The sequence below is a fragment of the Primulina eburnea genome, chromosome 2 (genome assembly GCF_022965805.1).
Source record: "Primulina eburnea isolate SZY01 chromosome 2, ASM2296580v1, whole genome shotgun sequence".
NCBI classification, from domain to species: domain Eukaryota; kingdom Viridiplantae; phylum Streptophyta; class Magnoliopsida; order Lamiales; family Gesneriaceae; genus Primulina; species Primulina eburnea.
The window spans coordinates 7,931,783-7,951,280 of record NC_133102.1 but is presented as its reverse complement, the minus strand read 5'-3'; the positions used below and the strand labels follow the sequence as shown (position 1 = coordinate 7,951,280).

Here is a 19,498-nt window from a genome sequence, read left to right as displayed (position 1 = left end):
TATTACAAGACTATCTAATTGTTAAGAATTAAGCAACATTTTTTTGAATCATATAAAATGCTTTAAAAATGCCTATCAAAACAATAAAAATAGTTATATATCTAAATCCAATTTTTAATTAGAATGATTAAGCAATTAACTAACAAGAACGAATTTTATTTATGGAAGTTCGAAGTTCAAATCCTTCTATGTCCCCCTTATTCCAGTGTCCGAAGGATTTTATTGGAAGACTTTGATTAGTATAACTCTTTGTACAAACCCACTTCAATTAGGACTTACCCAATGCCTACACTGAAAATCCTGATACACTCTAAACTTCGGTTGGGATTATAAGTATCACAACCGTAGACTACCCTCCCATGACCTTGAACGTGCCCACAACAAGCTGCTAGACCAAGCCTAACGCTCAAACGAGCCCAGCCTTTCTCAGCCGCGTCCATAAGCCATGAGCGACCATCCATAGCAGCGGCTTCTCCCTAGCTTTCGACCCAGCCTTCCCCTGAACCGTCTAGGACCATGACTAGACCCTAATAGGACCCATGAACGCAACCTAACAGAAGCTAAGTGTCGTGCTTCCCAAGCTCTCCTAGCCGAAACCCTAGTCCACCAAAATTCCAATTTTTCGTTCAACATGCTTCACCCTAATGTCCAGCCCTTAAACCTTCATATATAGCCCCTCAAACATGTTGAAAACATCCCTTCATGTTCCCCTACCATGGCAACCCCTTTGTGCATCATTAGGAAGAGTTTTAAAGGAAAAAAAACTCTACTTCTATACATGTTTAACCATAAAAACGAAAATAAAAATGATGCATCACATTCCTCGTGCAAACATAATTAAACATACATAATATGGTGTGAAAGATGTTTGAAAGAAAGTTAAGGTGTGCATTTGCGTTTATTACACAAGAAAACGAGTTGAGATGCGAAGAACGTCGACGTAACGAGGACCTTGGTGATTTTCCTTCAACTCCACGTGAATTTCCTTGCAAAACTTTCGTGTGGTATGTGCTTTCTTGCTGATGAAGAGTCCTAGTATCATGTTGAGGGGGAGGGACGAGAGTTTTGTGTGGGTTGGGGGAGGTTTTAGGCTTTTATTTGTTAGTTAAAACTCCTAGTATAAGTTTAGGCTCATTAACCTAGTATAATAGGTTCATTAGTAAATATTTATGATATTTTGCTTAGAGAATTTTGTGAAAATATTAGCCGATTCGTTGAAATGTTCATATTTTCGTCGAAAATCGAATACCCTTTAAAAATACGACCCGCCGTATAAAAACACCTCAAAACACCTCATTTTCAAAATTACCATTTTAAATACAACGCACATTAAAAAATTACAAATAATTACTGAATAAAAATATTTTCTTTTTTCAGCCCTCGGTCTCCGTTCCTCGATCGCATCTCGAATAAGTTTTTAAAACACAGTTTTATACATTCTTGCAAAAAAATACATTTTAAACATGTAAGAATGCACCCTATATTTAATTTATGCAATTAAAATCTTTTAATTATTCATTTTCTATTTTTCTTAAATTTGCGTGCAGTTAGGTTATGTTATTGTATTTTGAACCTTATACCTTGTATTTTCAAATTACTAGTAAATCTAAATAATCAAAACATTCAAAATATCCGAATTAATTAACTGAACTAAAATATGAAGGGAAAAAAGGATTTTTTTTTTTTTACTTTTTTTCATTAGCTCATCGACCACAATTTCTCCCTTATATTTAACACATAGGACCTTATCTTTCTTTATTAATTAATAGATTTTAATTAATTACAGAATATATAAATATAAATATAAATTAAATAAATATAAATATAAATTAAATCTAAATCTATATAGCTATACATATAAATATAAATTCATATCCATCCCCTTCATTAAAATAAATAATAAAATAATATATTTTGTTTAGTTTAGTTTGTCTTTAGTAATTAATTAATAGATTTTAATTATTCTTCATTAATTAATGAATTTTAGTTATTAATTTGAGAATATATAATTTATAAATAATATATAGAAATATAATCTAAATATATATTACATGAATGTTGTTACATTTATTATTATTTGTAAATGATTGATGATTAATGAGATGTATGACACTTAAGAGCCCGTCAAACAATATTTAATTCAGGCCCACCGAATAAGAATATAATAATGACAAAAAGTCGTGTGAGACGGTCTTACGGATCGTGTTTTGTGAGACGGATCTCTTGTTTGGGTCATCAATAAAAAATTATTACTTTTTATGCTAACAGTATTAATTTTTATTGTGAATATCGGTAGAGTTTACCCGTCTCATAGATTAAGATTCGTGAGAACGTCTTTGTCCAATTATTAACATTGGATACTATTTGAATGAAATATGTTTTAATTTTTTCCTTCTAATTTCTGCTTATGGTTTGCTTGTTCTCACCTCACTATTTTACACAGATACGCTGCTAAGGTATTATTTAAAAGTGTGAGTTGATTTGTATATTGTCGGAATTGTCCTTCCACTTATTAATTGTGTATTGGTTTTTTATAACTCTAATGTTGCATAGTGTATTGTTTTCTAACTAATATATTATATATTATAGTAAATTTTACTTTATTGTATTTAATTATTATATTCAATATTTTCATCCTTGCGTCATATAAGTTTTGCAAATAAATTTAAGAAAAATACATTCCAAACCATTGTATACATGATTATTTCCTGAAATAATTTAATCAATCAATTTAAAAAATCATTTTAATATTACATTGATGGAATAACATCAATAACTGCGAATGGAAACCACAACAACTCAAGAGAAATGCTGATAAAAAAGAATAAGATAGAACCTAAACATCTATGAAATACAAAATAAAGACAATAAAAGAACGAACATAAATGATGCAAAGAAAAGGGCAAAGCAAGTGAAACATGAAGATTAATATAAGACAACAAACATTAAGGATATGACAAAACCATATAAAAAGGAACAAAGTCCATCATGTTCCAAATGAGAAACCATATATACAAATTCAAGATAATGAAAAAATTGTTGATTTCAGTAAAAAGACGAAGAAACTTAGACAAAACAGTCAAGATGACCCATAAACTGAAAATTAACTCAGATAATATTTGATAATGCTTTTTTATATTATGAATTTTCAATAAACAATGGATTTTTTCGATTTCATTCTATATAAGGGTTTTATGTCCACTTACTCTTTATAAATTATGTCGTACAATGTTGTTCACAACGGGCATATAATTACTAGTAAATAAAAAAATAACAAAGTATATAACAAAGTCATCGTATTTCATCTACTACGAACACATAAATTAAAATTTAAATGAAAGCAAGAAGTAAATTAAAAAACAACATAAATATAGGGTGATCATATATAAAATTGGTCCATCATACAATTGCAAGTGCATCATACGACAAGTCAAGATCACTTATTGTAGCAGCTAGCATCACATACATAATTTGAAACAAAAGGAGTTGCAAAAACACAATCCATGCATTATTCCCATTATTCGAATACCAGAAGCAAACTCATGTTAGAGGCAAACTTTTCCAATGTCTTAATCAACTTTCAACGACTTTTCGATGTCAATGACGAACCGATACTTCACGTCAGATTTCACCAGACGCTCCATAGCTGTGTTTATGTAATCTATATTGATCATCTCCACCTCCGGTAGTATTTTGTGTTTTGCGGCAAAATCGATCATCTCTTGCGTCTCTTTTATTCCCCCGATTCCACTTCCGGATACCGACTTCCTCCCTAGCATTCATTTTGCAACCAAAATATGTATCTTATGATTCTTAATTTAAAGTTTTTGTTTCAAGCATGTTCGTAACAGATCGACATTTATGCTCACCTATAATCAGGGGCAAGGAGGGCAACTCGAGAGGCTTTTCTGGAACTCCGACCAAGACAAGCTTTCCATGGGGCTTTAACAAGCTTATTAAAGGTACTAGGGGATGAGTCGCGGACACGGTGTCAATGATACCATCCAGCGTCCCTGCTGCAGCCTAGGCACACGAAATCAAATAAATGGTAATCCCTGCATCGATCATATTCGATTACTGAAACTGAAAAAGGGAAAAGAAAAGAAACCTGCATCTGCTCAGAGTCATGGCTAACTAAAAACTCATCGATGCCAAGAATGTCAATAGCTTCCTTCTTTTTGTTAATCGACGTGCTGATGACTGTCACTTGAGTCCCGAAAGCCTTAGCAAACTTCACGGCCAGGTGGCCGAGGCCACCAAGACCAACCACACCGACTTTCATCCCCGGCTTGTCAAGTCCAAAGTACCTTAATGGGCTGTAAGTCGTGATCCCAGCGCATAAGAGAGGAGCGCCAACATCAAGAGGCAGATTCTCAGGCCAACGAATGACGAAATGCTCGTCAGCAACCATGATATCAGAGTAACCTCCGTATGTCACAGTACCATCAAAGTAAGGCATACTATACGTGAGTATTTGTTTGGGACAGTAATTTTCTAGATCGACAGCGCACTGATCACATTGGCGGCACGACCCTACCAAGCATCCCACGCCTACTTTGTCCCCAACCTTGAACTTCTCTACCTTTTCACCAACCTCAGTCACTATCCCGACAATTTCATGCCTAGACATCAAGGAAATTATACGCCATGAGTCAAATCCTCGGATGACTAACTCATGAACACACAAATACACAGGCAGAGTAACTATTCTTACCCAGGAACAATAGGATATATGGTGAATCCCCACTCATTCTTGGCCATATGAAGATCAGAATGGCACACCCCACAATATAGAACTTTGAACCGCACATCATGCTCCCCAGTAGCCCTACAAAACAAACCATAAAATATAATATACAAGCCGAAAAATCATTGAAGAAGACTCAAAACTTTCATCATTCCCAGCTCTATAAAATCTGGAGAACAAATGAAAATCTCAGATATATCCGTACGGTACCTTCTGGAGAACTTGAAAGGAGCTAAGATCCCAGAAGTGTCCTTTGAAGCCCATCCAACAGCCTTCACGGGGTGCACTATTTCTGGTGATTTCGACATTGATGAATCCTCGCTCTCGAAATATAATTATCAGTATAGGAAGGCAGTGAATGAAGCAGTAGAGAACAATGGAATTTATAGTTTCGGAGAAAGCTTTAGTGAGGTCATAATATAATAATATTCTTTTAATAAAACATCTGGAAATGAATTTGTATGTAATAACCATTCAAAAGTCAAAATTGGCTACTTTCAAATATGAATATGAATACATTAAATTTAGAGTAATTTTCTTCCCAATCTTTTCTCTTGATTCTGCTTGAGCCGAGACTGTGTGTGTGAAACTCATCACTACCTTGTAAGGCTTGAGAATAGAGTAATTGACTGAGTTGTATGAAAGAATGTAGAAAAGATTGGTCTGATTCCAACTAATTAATATAATAATCTAGAATCTTTGTCTGTGTAATTTGTGAGGGTAAAAATTTGTGTGAGACAGTCTCACGGATCGTATTTTGTTAGACCAATCTCTTATTTGGGCTATCTATGAAAAATATTACTTTTTTATGCTAAAAATATTAATTTTATTATGAATATCGGTAGGGTTGACCCGTCTCACAGATAAAGATTCGTGAGACCGTCTCACAAGAGACCACTCCATTTGTGAGATAATCTCAAAGATTTTTATAGATGAGATATGTCAACTCCATATACATCTACAGTAAAAAGTAATAATTAAGAGTTATAGGGTTCGTGTCAGATCGGTTGGACTCGAAATTTGACCCAAAAATTTTGGTTTAGGTTGGGTTTGGTTTTACCTTAATTGAGAATTAAGTCACAAAACAATCTAAAGAAGTGACATTCATACCTATTTATATTTTTTCCAAAGAAGGTGTAAATATAGTATAAGGATAAATCAATGATAAATATAATGATAAGATAATATGTTGAATGTTTGGTATGGTTTTAACAAGAGTGATTAAATTTATATATTGAATTGTAATGACAAAATTAACCCTATCACAAAAACTTATATTTCATTATTATCAAGATCTTGTAATTGCATATCTCATATGCATATATATATATATACATACATACACGGACACACACACACACATACACATACACATATACATGTGTGTGTGTGTGTATATATTTGTGGGTATATATATGTATCTATATATTTGTATATATGTATGTATTTAATAAACATTTAACATTAACTTAAATGCATTTAAATTGGGGGTAATTGAGTCATTTGTAATGTATTTTTATCATTATATTAAAATTATCACACCTCTTACTGTTGGGTCGATAAATCAGAGGATATAATTATTGATTTTGTGCTTCAGTAATATCAATTAAATTGAGAGTGCAATCTTATTCTTTTAGTGGAGTAGAATAAGATTAATAAATTATTTTGATTAATCATGAGTTGATTGGATCAAATTAATTTATTGGAGCTTAATTTAATTGAATCCGACCAGGTCCCTTTGATGGCTCTAATATAAACTCGGATAAATTATATGAGTTATAATTTATGGTATATGTGGGATAAATTTATCTAGACAGAATTATACATGGAGGTTTATCAGCTAATCTTCTAGATATGGTATAATATATTCTGTCCATTTAAATTTATATTTTAAAAGATATTCTAGTTATCTTTTTGTTACAAGATATCACAAATATTTTATATATATGTGATATTGTAACTTGTGACCACACACAATCCTACACAAAGAGTTTGAGAGAACACCAGAGAAGGCTTGGAGGTTTGAAGCGTAGATCCAGTGCAGAGGAAGATCGTAAGCACGCTTCAAGGGTAATCTCTAATTTCCTGTGTGTTGTAATTAATTGATTCGTGTTAAATACATAGAACAATCGATTCTGTGAAAAAGAGAAGATTGAAATCACAAGAAATCAATTTTTGTGATCCGATCTTCTCGGTCTTGGCTAACAAGTGGTATCAGAGCCACGGGTTTTGATATTGTTTTGCGTATTGCGAATTAATTAATTATTTATGCATGTTTTAGTTTAAAGCGGTGTTAGATTTATGTGATTATGGTTTGAATGGATTGATTTATTTAATTTTTTAACAGTTTATGGCCATAGTTTTTTGGTGAAATTGTATTTCGTATTTTCGAGTTTGTAACCAAGGGGGTGGATTACGACTCCATGTTTCCCCTTGTTTATTTTCGTGCAATTTTTATTGTATTTTTCGGATTTGGGCTTTTCTGTTACTTTTTAAAGAACTGGAGGGCCGGATGCAATTAAATCGAAACTACAAGGGTTAGACAGAAATTTCTGCCAAATAATTCCAGGGACCAGAGTACATCTTCTTCAAATCGTAAGGGGCCTATCTGTAATTTCGGAAAACCTCCATGGAAATTGAAAATCTCGATCGAAAAATCGGAAACCGCAGCCGCAAGGATGAGTAATGTATGCGAAGGTGTTTCTCGGTCGTTCTCATGCATTGTTCTTCGCGGTGGAGCGGCGCGAAAGAGTTTCGAAAAACACCGATTTTTCTCGCTGGATTTGGAAAAATCGGGCACCGATTTTCGTTTTCGAAATGGATATGGTGTCTTGGTGGTTTCCCGATGACTAGCGCGATGGAGATTATCACGTACGCAACTTTCCGGCGATTCCAGCAGCGGCGGCGTGTGGCGGCGATTTTTCTTTAGGGTTGCAGGAGGCGGGTCACGAAGCTGGGTCACGGGTTCTGGGCTCGGGTTCGGGTCATGGGTTTCGGGTTGGATCCGGAAATTGATCATGGGCCAAGCCAGATTGCTAGGTTTACTACTTGGGCTGGAATTTTTTTTAAATTGAAGTATTGGGCTATTTTTGGGCTCAATTAGATCTTTAATTTTATTGTGTCTAGAATGGGCCATAAATTTGTTCTTGTTTAATTATTGCTTATATTTGTCATTCATGTATCATGCCATGTAGATTGCATAAACACCGCTTTAGGTACCATATTGTCATGCATAAAATTTTATTTATTCTATTTTAGAGAATAAATATTTTGATTAATAATTGAACTATTTTAAGAGTTAAAATAGTCATGATTTTATTAATCGGATAAAACCCAAAATTAAATTTAAATATTAAGTGTGAGAGGGTATATTTTAAATAATCTCATGGTCTCCCTTATTAGTCCATTAGTAAGAATATATGTATGCCTCGTGCCAATTTTATTTGTCTTCCTATAGGAGGACTGCATTTTTTTCGGTTACTTGATTGGACTCATTATTATAATTATTTTATAGTAAAATTAATTGTGACCATCCTATAGGTGACATAATTAATTTGATACTTGATAAATAATTAATTTAAGGGTATACACTTAAATCAATAATATTGTGAGAATTTCCTATAGAATATTTTTACAATATCTTTTGATGGCCAAAATCAAGCGATTCTAAATTGATATTGCATGAGTTGCTAGACATATTGAATTTAGTGGGAGGGTCCCAGCCTAGCTATAAATAACATGTTTTTTCATAAAGAAAAAATTATGTATTTTGGAGTTTTAGGTAAATTGCTGTGTTGTAGTAGTTATTGGGATCTACAAATGCATTTCATGCATAACACGAAATTTTAATTATTGCTTTGCTCATTTAAATTTATTTTAATTTCAGAAAAATGTCTGGAAATTCATTGTCTATGATTTTAACCAACAACCAACTAGTCGGAGAAAATTACATTGATTGGAAACGTAATTTATTGATTGTCTTAACTGCGGAGAAACACAAGTTTGTGCTCAATGAACCCTGTCCATTGGTGCCTACGACGGAGTCCACGACAGCCCCAAGGCAGGCTTATGATAAGTGGATCAGTTCTGATGAGATGGCCCGTTGCTACATTTTGGGATCCGTCTCAAATGTGCTGCAACAGAAACATCAGAACATGGACACTGCTACGAAAATCATGGATAGCCTCCAAGAAATGTTTGAGCATCAAGGACGTCAGGCACGACAAGCAGCCATTCGAACCATTATGAACATGCGCATGAAACCTGGGACGCCCGTGAGAGATCATATGCTTGCATTAATCGCTCAGTTTAACGTGGCTGAGGTGTTAGGGGCTGAAATCAAATCAGAGACTCAGGTTGACATGGCACTTGAGACTCTCCCTGAGATGTTCTCACAGTTTAAAGTTAGCTGTAACATGAATAAGCTAAACATGTCCCTGACTGAGCTGATGAAGGAACTCCAAAATGCTGAAAGTGTTCTTAAGAGTAAAATTGGTGATGCATTTGTTGTTGCTTCTGCTGGGCCGTCTTATTCCAAGCCGAAAGGTAAAAATGGGAATAAAAGGAAGAAGCCCAACAAGAAGGGTCCACAACAAAGTGAAAAGAAGGTCAAGGTAGATGGCAAGCCTAAGGGAAAATGTTTCCATTGCGGAGAAAAGGGTCATTGGAAGAAAAACTGCAAGGATATCTAGCTTCCAAGAAGCAGGGTAGTGGTGAGTTATCTTTTATTGAGTCTTGTTTAGTGGTTGATTCTACTGATACTTGGATTGTAGATTCTGGAGCCACTAATCATATATGCAATACTTTGCAGGGGTTCCAAGTAACCAGAAAACTCAATGAAGGGGAACATACTCTAAGAGTTGGCACAGGGGCTGTGGTGTCTGCAAAAGCTGTTGGGATTGTTTATCTTTATTTTTCGAATAATAAACATTTGGTTTTAAAACATTGTTATTATGTTCCGGAGATTACTAGAAATTTTATTTCTGTTGCTTTATTGTTTAGACAAGGATATTATGTCCATTTTTCACAAATGGTGGTTGATATTACCTTGAATAAAGCCCTTATTTGCAATGGACATTTGAATAACGATTTATATGTCTTAAAACAAGATGACAGCTCTTTGCATCACATTGAATCCAACAAACGAATTAAATTGTCTCCCACTAATGAAACTTATTTGTGGCACTTGAGACTTGGTCATATCAACCTTAATAGAATTCAACGGTTGGTCAAGGATGGTCCTTTAAGTAATTTAAAGGTGGAATCATTGCCTGTATGTGAATCCTGTTTGGAAGGTAAGATGACTAAGAGGTCTTTTAAATCTAAAGGACAAAGAGCCAATGAAGTTTTGGAATTAGTGCACACTGATGTATGTGGACCAATTAGTGTACAAGCTAGAGGAGGATTTGAGTATTTCATCACCTTCACTGATGATTACTCTAGATACGGTTATGTTTACCTAATGTCCCACAAATCTGAATCTTTTGAAAAGTTCAAGGAATTCAGAAATGAAATGGAAAAACAATTAGGTAAGAGCATATAAACACTTCGATCAGACAGAGGTGGCGAGTATCTGTCCAATGACTTTAGAACATACTTATCAGATAATGGGATCATATCCCAATTGAGCGCACCAGCTACACCTCAGCAGAATGGTGTCTCTGAAAGGAGAAATAGGACTTTGTTGGACATGGTTAGGTCCATGCTAAGTTTCTCTAAGCTCAGTACATCCTTTTGGGGATATGCTATCCAAACTGCAATATACTTATTGAACATGGTTCCTTCTAAATCTGTCTCTAAAACACCTCTTGAATTGTGGAATGGGCGCGTGCCTAATCTAAGACATATTCGGATATGGGGATGTCATGCTTATGTGCTAAAGAGAAAGATGGATAAAATGGAACCTAGATCAGAATTATGCATATTTATTGGATATCCTAAGGGAACAAGATGATATTACTTCTATAGTCCTCAAGACAAGAAGGTATTTGTGAGTACAAATGCAACCTTCTTAGAGGACAAGCACATAGAAGAGAGTGAATCAAAGAGTAAGGTTCTTTTGGAAGAGATTACTGAATCATCTACTCCAAAGATCCGCACTGAACCTACTCAGTTTGAATTCACATTTCTACCACCATTAACCACTGGTTTCCAAACAAATAAAGTGGAAGAAAACATTGGTTCCAATGATCGGTCACCCCATCATATCCAAATGGAGAATGAAGGAAATGATCAAGAAGAGAACTTAAGACAACTGACAATCAATTCCAATCAACCAAGAACCTCCACAGCTTAGACGTAGTGGGAGGGTCATTCGACAACCTTCTAGATACTTGCTCTATGGAGAATCGTTTGATGCGGTTTCCATTGAACAAGAGGAGGATCCCATCACGTACAAAGAAGCTATGGAGGATGTTGACGCTGACCAATGGAGGAGTGCCATGGAATCAGAAATGAGATCCATGTACACTAACTCCGTCTGGGTTCTTGTAGACATTCCTGAAGGTGTGAGACCTATAGGGTGTAAGTGGGTCTACAAGAGAAAGAGAGGAATAGACGGAAAAATAGAGACCTTTAAGGCTAGATTGGTAGCCAAAGGTTTTAGCCAACGAGAAGGAATCGATTACGATGAAACCTTCTCACCTGTGGCTATGATAAAGTCTATTTGGATCCTCTTATCCATTGCAGCTCATTTTGATTATGAGGTGTGGCAAATGGATGTCAAGACAGCATTTCTTAATGAAAATCTTGACGAAACCATTTATATGGTACAACCAGACGGTTTTATTCACAACGGTCAAGAGCATAAAGTATGGAAACTGAAAGAGTCTATTTATGGACTTAAGAAGGCGTCAAGGTCTTGGAACATCGTTTTTGATCAATCTGTGAAAGATTATGGTTTCGATCAAAATCTTGTTGAGCCTTGTGTCTATAAGAAAATTTTGGATGACAAGGTGATTTTTCTTGTGCTATATGTGGATGACATCCTACTTATTGGGAATAATGTAGGGGTGATGACATCTGCTAAAAATTGGTTGTCTCAATAGTTTGACATGAAAGACTTGGGAGAAGCAAGTTATGTTCTAGGTATCCAAATCCTTCGGGATATGAAGAACAAACGGATTGCTTTATCTCAATCTTCATATATTGATAAAATATTGGTGAGGTATGCAATGCAAAATTCCAAGAAAGGTCAAACACCTTTTAGACATGGAATTCACTTGTCAAAGGACCACAATCCCAAGAATCCAAGTGAAGTGGAATACATGAAAAGAGTTCCCTATGCTTCGGCTGTAGGAAGTCTTATATATGCTATGCTATGCACTCGACCAGATATTTGTTATGCTGTTGGGATTGTTAGTAGATATCAGTCAAACCCAGGACCAGAGCACTGGATTGCTGTAAAGCATATTCTCAAGTATCTTCGCAGAACTAGAGGGTATATGTTGGTTTACTCGGCTTCAGAGTTGGCACCTGTGGGTTATACTGATTCTGATTTTCAAGCTGATAGAGATTCTCGTAAATCCACATCGGGATCTGTATTCACATTGGGTGGTGGTGCCGTTGTTTGGAGGAGTATCAAGCAATCATGTATTGCTGACTCCCCAATGGAAGCAGAGTATGTAGCGGCTTGTGAAGCATCAAAAGAAGCCGTTTGGCTGAAAAAGTTTTTGCTAAGCCTTGAGGTTATTCCTGCTGCATCAAATGCCATTACTTTATATTGTGATAACAGTGGTGCAGTGGCAAATGCAAAAGAACCAAGAAACCATCAGCGTGGAAAACACATTGAACGAAAATATCACCTAGTGAGGGATATTGTTCAACGAGGAGATGTGACAGTGTGCAAGATAGCATCTGCTGAAAATCTTGCTGATCCTTTCACCAAAAGCTTACCTGCTAGAGCTTTTGAGGAACATATTCAAAATATGGGTGTACTAGACATGACTCATTTACTCTAGGGCAAGTGGGAGGAAAATGTTCGATAGTATGATGCCCATTGAGTACTTTTTGTTATATGTTGATGACATTTTGAAATTAAAATAATCTTCATTTATTTGTTTAAATAAATTTATTTTGAGCAATGCATATGTCCATTGGATTGTTGTATTATTATAAATTGAGTGTTTAAGTCGTTAAACACGGAAAGATTCAATTTGTAATTCAATAAAAAATTTTATTGTCCATGATCGGTAAATAAATAAGGACAAATTATTTTGATAAGACCGTCTCAATTTTATTGAAGCCTATCTTTGGTTTGGTAATAAAATTAAGGATACATTTTGTTGTATTGGACTGGACCACGTGAGATTTGAATTTGATTTGACCATACTAATTCAAAATCACTTGATTGTCGTACATAACACCTTAATCCTGAGCGGATAATGAACTTTGATTACTAACTTGAAGTTTTTTGATACATCAATGAGTAAGACCAAACTATTGGTGAATATCTCGATGTGTTAGGAATCAAAGTGAAATAACAAAGAACATATGTTCGTAATATGAAATCTGTCACCTAGTCAATAGGTATGATCATAAACTCACAAGTTCTTCTAGAAGACAGTAAAATCTGAGCTCAGTAATTCAATATTCTTGTTGAATTAATTATGTGATGTGATCACATGGGACTGTCAAAGAGAAGATGAGGGTTGAGAAGCTATGAATATCTAATATGGGTTATATGGTCTTGATACCCTGTTTTAGATGTTCTAATTGATCGACAGGGGTGATATGTTGGGTCGATAAATCAGAGGATATAATTATTGATTTTGTGCTTCAGTAATATCAATTAAATTGAGAGTGCAATCTTATTCTTTTAGTGGAGTAGAATAAGATTAATAAATTATTTTGATTAATCATGAGTTGATTGGATCAAATTAATTTATTGGAGCTTAATTTAATTGAATCCGACCAGGTCCCTTTGGTGGCTCTAATATAAACTCGGATAAATTATATGAGTTATAATTTATGGTATATGTGGGAAAAATTTATCTAGACAGAATTATACATGGAAGTTTATCAGCTAATCTTCTAGATATGGTATAATATATTCTGTCCATTTAAATTTATATTTTAAAAGATATTCTAGTTATCTTTTTGTTACAAGATATCACAAATATATTTTATATATATGTGATATTGTAACTTGTGACCACACACAATCCTACACAAAGAGTTTGAGAGAACACCAGAGAAGGCTTGGAGGTTTGAAGCGTAGATCCAGTGCAGAGGAAGATCGTAAGCACGCTTCAAGGGTAATCTCTAATTTCCTGTGTGTTGTAATTAATTGATTCGTGTTAAATACGTAGAACAATCGATCCTGTGAAAAAGAGAAGATTGAAATCACAAGAAATCAATTTTTGTGATCCGATCTTCTCGGTCTTGGCTAACACTTACAAAGGATGTTTTATCCTTCTCAAAATTTATTTATCAAGGGCCTATGATATTATCACGAGCTTTTTAAAAAAAGGTACCAAACATGAGATAAGGAGGATTATTTATCAATCCTACCCTTATCCCGTGTACCAAACAATGCCTTAGATTTTAATATCTAAACCCATGAAACATAATTATCATAACACAAAAATTATCTTGAGATCATTTCACCTGTCAATTTCGTAAGACGGATCTCCGACCAATGAAAAATTTTATCTTTTGTGTTAAAACTAAAGCCTAGAAGTGTTACTTTTCACTATAAATATAGATCGACTCGATCATTCGTATATATATACACCCGTGAGATCGTCTCACGGTATACCGGCTCTTATCGTATTTATGTGAGGTTTTATTGTTATATGTTTAAATATAAATATTATTATTATATGTTTTGAATTTCTATTTAATTATTTTGATAAAGAATAAAATAATAATATCGTGTTGTAAAGAATCAGATCGGGTTGATTAGATTGATCAGGTTCTATTTTATAGTTAGGTTGGTTCAATTTCGGGTCATAAATTTTTTTTATATCCTTGTTTCAATCCGACTTGAACTCACCCGAATTGACGTTTCTAAAAAAATCTCATTCCTAGCTCAAAAACAATATATGTCGAGAAAATTCGTCAAAAAATATCTAGCAAAAAATGGTTCAAATTTGAATTATTGGATCAGAAAATTTACAAGGAAATTTCGTTGAAGTCCACTTTTCATTTAGATTGAGATTTGAACCTGTATTTGAAATTTTTAATAAAAAAGCTTTCTTGTTCAAAAAGGTTTTTAATGTGTATAAAAAAATGGTTTTATGGAAAAAATGGTTTTATGGAAAAAATATTTTTTTTAAAAAAATATATAAAGTCAAATATATTAATTGAGAAGCTCTTTTAAAAATTTGCCTTAAATAACGTGCATACAAGCCTTGACAAATAGGAGTGAGTCTCATGTGAGACCGTCTCACGGATCCTAATATGTGAGACGGGTCAATCCTACTCATATTCACAAGAAGAAGTAATATTTTTAGCATAAAAAATAATATTTTTTCATGGATGACCCAAATAAGAGATCCGTCTCACAAATACGACCCGTGAGACCGTCTCACACAAGTTTTTGTCGACAAATAAAATTTAAGAATATTTTTTGTTCGGTTTATTTATTTATTTTTTTTCAAATACCGTTCATATGATAAATTTTTATTTCATATGATAAATTTTTATGTTGAATATATTATTTCTAGCCAATTGCCTAGATACAGCTGGCTGCTTAGGTTTTACAGCGTTTTTCAAGGGTAAAAAATATTTTTAATTTTTTAAATAATTTATGTTTGGTAAAACTTGTTTGTGTAGATATGTACTGTAATGAATATGTTAAAGTACCGTTTCTCACACCCAAGGCATAGCAGATGTTAAAAATATTTTGTTTCGACGTTCGAAACTTTCTTGAGCATTGTATTAAATATTTAAACATTTATATGATGTTTAGAATTATACTTTTGCATACAACACTGGACATCAAACCAGTCCGAGATTAGTGAAGTTGGTCATTCTTGTATATCCTTTCGAATGGATCTCCCCCTTTTGATCGTCTAATCAAGTCCATGATCGAAAACTGAAATCCTTATTTAGATCGACTAGAGATCCTAAACAAACTTTGTGTTGAGACATAATCGCTGTATTTTCAGAGATCTTGCAGGTTGCCATGAATTTTTCTTATGGAAAAACCCAAGTGAAGGAAAATTGTATGTGGGAGGGGAAGGAGAAAAGTTTTGGTGAACAAAATTTTGTGTGCAAAAATAGTCTTATTTCATATGACCCTCAATGAAATATTTATAGATATTGATTCATGATCACATCAGGAGTCCTTCTCTCATTAGGATTCATAATCTTACTCGCACCAAGGTTGCTTATTTTCATTATATATATATATATATATATATATATATATGTATATATATATATATATATTTATATGTATATGTGTATATGAATTAAAATTAAATAATCAATATTTAATTTCCTTAATTATCTTATTAGTTAATTAATTTAGGACCGCTCTATAATATTTTATGAGAATTTTGTATATATTACTAATTAACACTACTAATATTATTATTTAGTTAGTAAATTTCAAATTCATTAAATAAATATTTGTGATATCAAGGATACAAATCTTGTTCACATAATGAAAATTGAAATTTTCGAATATAAAATTTTTCATTTTTGGCGGTTACCAATTTTGTGAACTCCTTCACTAGAATATGCAGTTTCATTCTCCTTACTTGATTAGCAGTTAGGGCTCACTTCCACTTTTTTCATTGTGTGAAATCAACTTATGAACTCTTCTATAAGCATTCTGTTTGATCTCCATAAAACTACAGTCGCCAAATTCAACTCTTTGAATTTTGACTTTCTCAACAGGAACACAGATTTCGATAGTTGTCTAAGGGAGGTGTATTCATTCTATATTTTCAAAGACTTTTAATGACTTTTTTTAAATGATGGACTTTTATGGAGTTGATGGATTTTTATTGACTTTTATGGAATCTCATAGAATTGTAAAACAAATTTCATATACTCTTTTAGACTTTTTTTCAAGATTTTTGTACACTTTTGTAAACTTTTTCATAGAACTATGTGAATTTTGTAGTTTATAATTGTGATTTATTTTATATTAATTTTTTTAAAATAATTATTGGACAAAGATAACCTCTTCAATTTTAAATTATTATTTTTATTTATGAATGTAAATGAGTTTTACTTACTTAAAATTTAAATCAATTTAATTTGTGAAAAACGACAAATAAACTATCCAATTTATTGAAATAAAAATTTCGATTTTTTGTGTCAATTTAACATATTAATGAACAATATTTTTATAAGTTCATAATAAAATTTTATTAAAAGAACACTCAAAATAATGAGTAGTCTTTTATAAAAAAAATCTACTCATTACTGACAATTTGATCAACATCGTTCTACATTCCATTGGCTATGGTATCCCTCCATGCATTAGCATTTGCTCGTTGTTGTTTTTGAGTATTAAATAACTGATCAAAGTTGTCACCTTCATAAACTTGTGTTGATGAAGACAAATGAGTTTCATTATCTAGTTCAATTTGAAATTCATCAAATTGACCCTTCTTTCAAAGAAAATTGTGTAATATAGCACATGTCAATACAAGCCATGTTATGGGTCAGAAAATTCGTACAAATCATGTAGCTTTGTACAGTGGGATTCTCAAGGATCGTGTGGACAGAATGCAGTATTCTCACTGAATTTTCATTATTATGACCAAAAATGAGCATTCATTCTGTTCATTTTTTTATTTTCATCATTTCATTTTATTATTATTATTGTTAGATATGAGAAATTAAATTTGAAGAATGTTTTAAATATTTGCACTTTTTAATATGACATAGAGTTTGATCCGATTTATATTTATAAAAATATATATTTTAAGTATAAAATTTAATATTTTTTTAGTCAAATCAAATCAAATCAATAAGATTCATTTTTTTTTTATTTTTTTGACAGATAAAATAAAATTTAACTTGTCATTGTAAAATATACCTAATATAAATATAAAATTACTAAAACGTTTTAGTATTATGATTGTATTTGAATTAAATTACTAACATATACCTAAGCGAAACAATATTTTTCATATATCTTAAAAGCAAATGATGGGTGCACAAAGATACATTCTATACTATTCTTGATTTTTTTTTTAATTTCTTTTCGTTTTCCATTTGTTCTCTAACTAGTAATATGACTATCTAATTTAAGAATATATACATATAAGTTAATAAAATCTTGAATATATATAAAATAACCCAAATAAGTATAAATATTATGTATAGATTAAATTTTTAAAATAAATTAATTCAATAAATAAAATTAGTATTTTAGTCTATTTTTCAAATAAAATTAAATATTTAAATTTATTAATATATTCGGGTAGGGTCGGGAATCCCGTCGGGTATATCCTATATTCCCGATCCCTTTCCCGATTCTAAGTGGGTCGGGAAAATTTCGGGTCGGGAAAGTTTCGGGTCGGGCCCGGGTCGGAAGTCGGGAAAGGTCGGGAATTTTCTGATTTTTGCCAGCCCTAGTATTGAGTATGTGAATTTTGGGAGATTTCTCAATTAAATGTACATCCAAATCTTTAGGTTGAATCAAAGACTTTTGTTGACATTTTATTGTTGTACCTTAGGCTATAATTCTTGTACTTAATAGAATTCCATAGAGTCATTAAAAGTCTATTGACATTTTGAATACCTGTAGACTTTTGTAGAGTTTTTAAAAGTCAAGTTTGAATACCACATGAGTTTTTAAAATACTGCAAAAGTTTACATTGAATACCACTAAACTTTTTATGGAGTATATACATTTGCTCCTACGTATTTCGAAACTACATTCAACTTCGTCACCTAATGAACCTCAATGGAGTCGATAAAGGGATTAAAGTGTGTGCTAGTCCCGCGTCAAAGGACTAATGGTGTACAACCATAACCGCAGACTATTCCACTCGATAAATGATAACTACTTGGACAGTCCGAATGGAGGGTTGTTCAGTGAATCATCAAATGATTACTCATCTGTATGAATGAACATATCTATACCCTTACCAATGAAACATGACGTTTACAATAAAGATGCTAGTATCAAGCTCAAGCAATCTTTATCCTTATTTTTGGTTGTAGATTCGACTAGGAACTTCTTTAGAATATATGACACTTTCTAATGAGTTTGATGATCTTACGTTAAGAGAAAAACTTCATTGTATCTATTATATATTCAAAAATTTTATCTATGCTGCTTGCATGTATATACATATAAAGTAAATGTCATAATTATTTAAAATCTTAAAATATTATTAAAATAAAAATCGTTTTTACGTTAGAGTCAATAAATCTCAAGCCAGGAGTTAGCTAGTTGGACACCTACTCTAATAGAATGATCTTTTGAGAAGTTTGTATAATAGAATGCATCAAACTGCTTACGTTGTTATCTGATCTAGTGGACGTGTCAGTTGTAAAAGATGAAAAATGAGCGATGCTTAATCTCCAGCGGAGGCATCGCTAGCATTAAAAAATGATAAGACTCGTCTATAGATAATATGAAACAACACAAGGGGAGACTCCTCTCCAAACTCATGCCAACTCATTAACAATTAAACAGGTGTAATCTCGAATGTTTGCACTTATTAGCATGAAAAATACTAAAGTTTCAAAAAATTGAAAGTTATCAAACTAAAACTCAATTTAATAAAATAGAAGTCTAAAACCAGAGAGATAAACATCAGAAGAAAATTGTAATTT

General features: G+C 32.8%; 1 protein-coding gene across 1 annotated transcript; it reads right to left on the bottom strand.

Moving 5' to 3' along the window:
* Nucleotides 1–3,352: 3,352 nt before the first annotated feature.
* Nucleotides 3,353–5,115, bottom strand: LOC140822894 (8-hydroxygeraniol dehydrogenase-like). The gene is made up of 5 exons (XM_073183847.1): nt 4,958–5,115; nt 4,715–4,828; nt 4,109–4,622; nt 3,870–4,023; nt 3,353–3,772 (listed from the first exon to the last, which is right to left on the bottom strand). The coding sequence occupies exons 1-5, from the start codon at nt 5,053–5,055 to the stop codon at nt 3,570–3,572; spliced, it is 1,083 nt and encodes a 360-aa protein (XP_073039948.1). The 5' UTR covers nt 5,056–5,115; the 3' UTR covers nt 3,353–3,569.
* Between the last annotated feature and the right edge of the window lie 14,383 nt (nt 5,116–19,498).

What these genes read in the sequence shown, in the direction of transcription:
- LOC140822894 (XM_073183847.1), bottom strand. Translation starts at nt 5,055, where the DNA reads ATGTCGAAATCACCAGAAATAGTGCACCCCGTGAAGGCTGTTGGATGG. An exon ending in ATATATCCTATTGTTCCTGG is followed by an intron (nt 4,623 to 4,714) that starts GTAAGAATAGTT and finishes CTTGATGTCTAG; the next exon opens with GCATGAAATTGTCGGGATAG. An exon ending in ATGACTCTGAGCAGATGCAG is followed by an intron (nt 4,024 to 4,108) that starts GTTTCTTTTCTT and finishes TCGTGTGCCTAG; the next exon opens with GCTGCAGCAGGGACGCTGGA.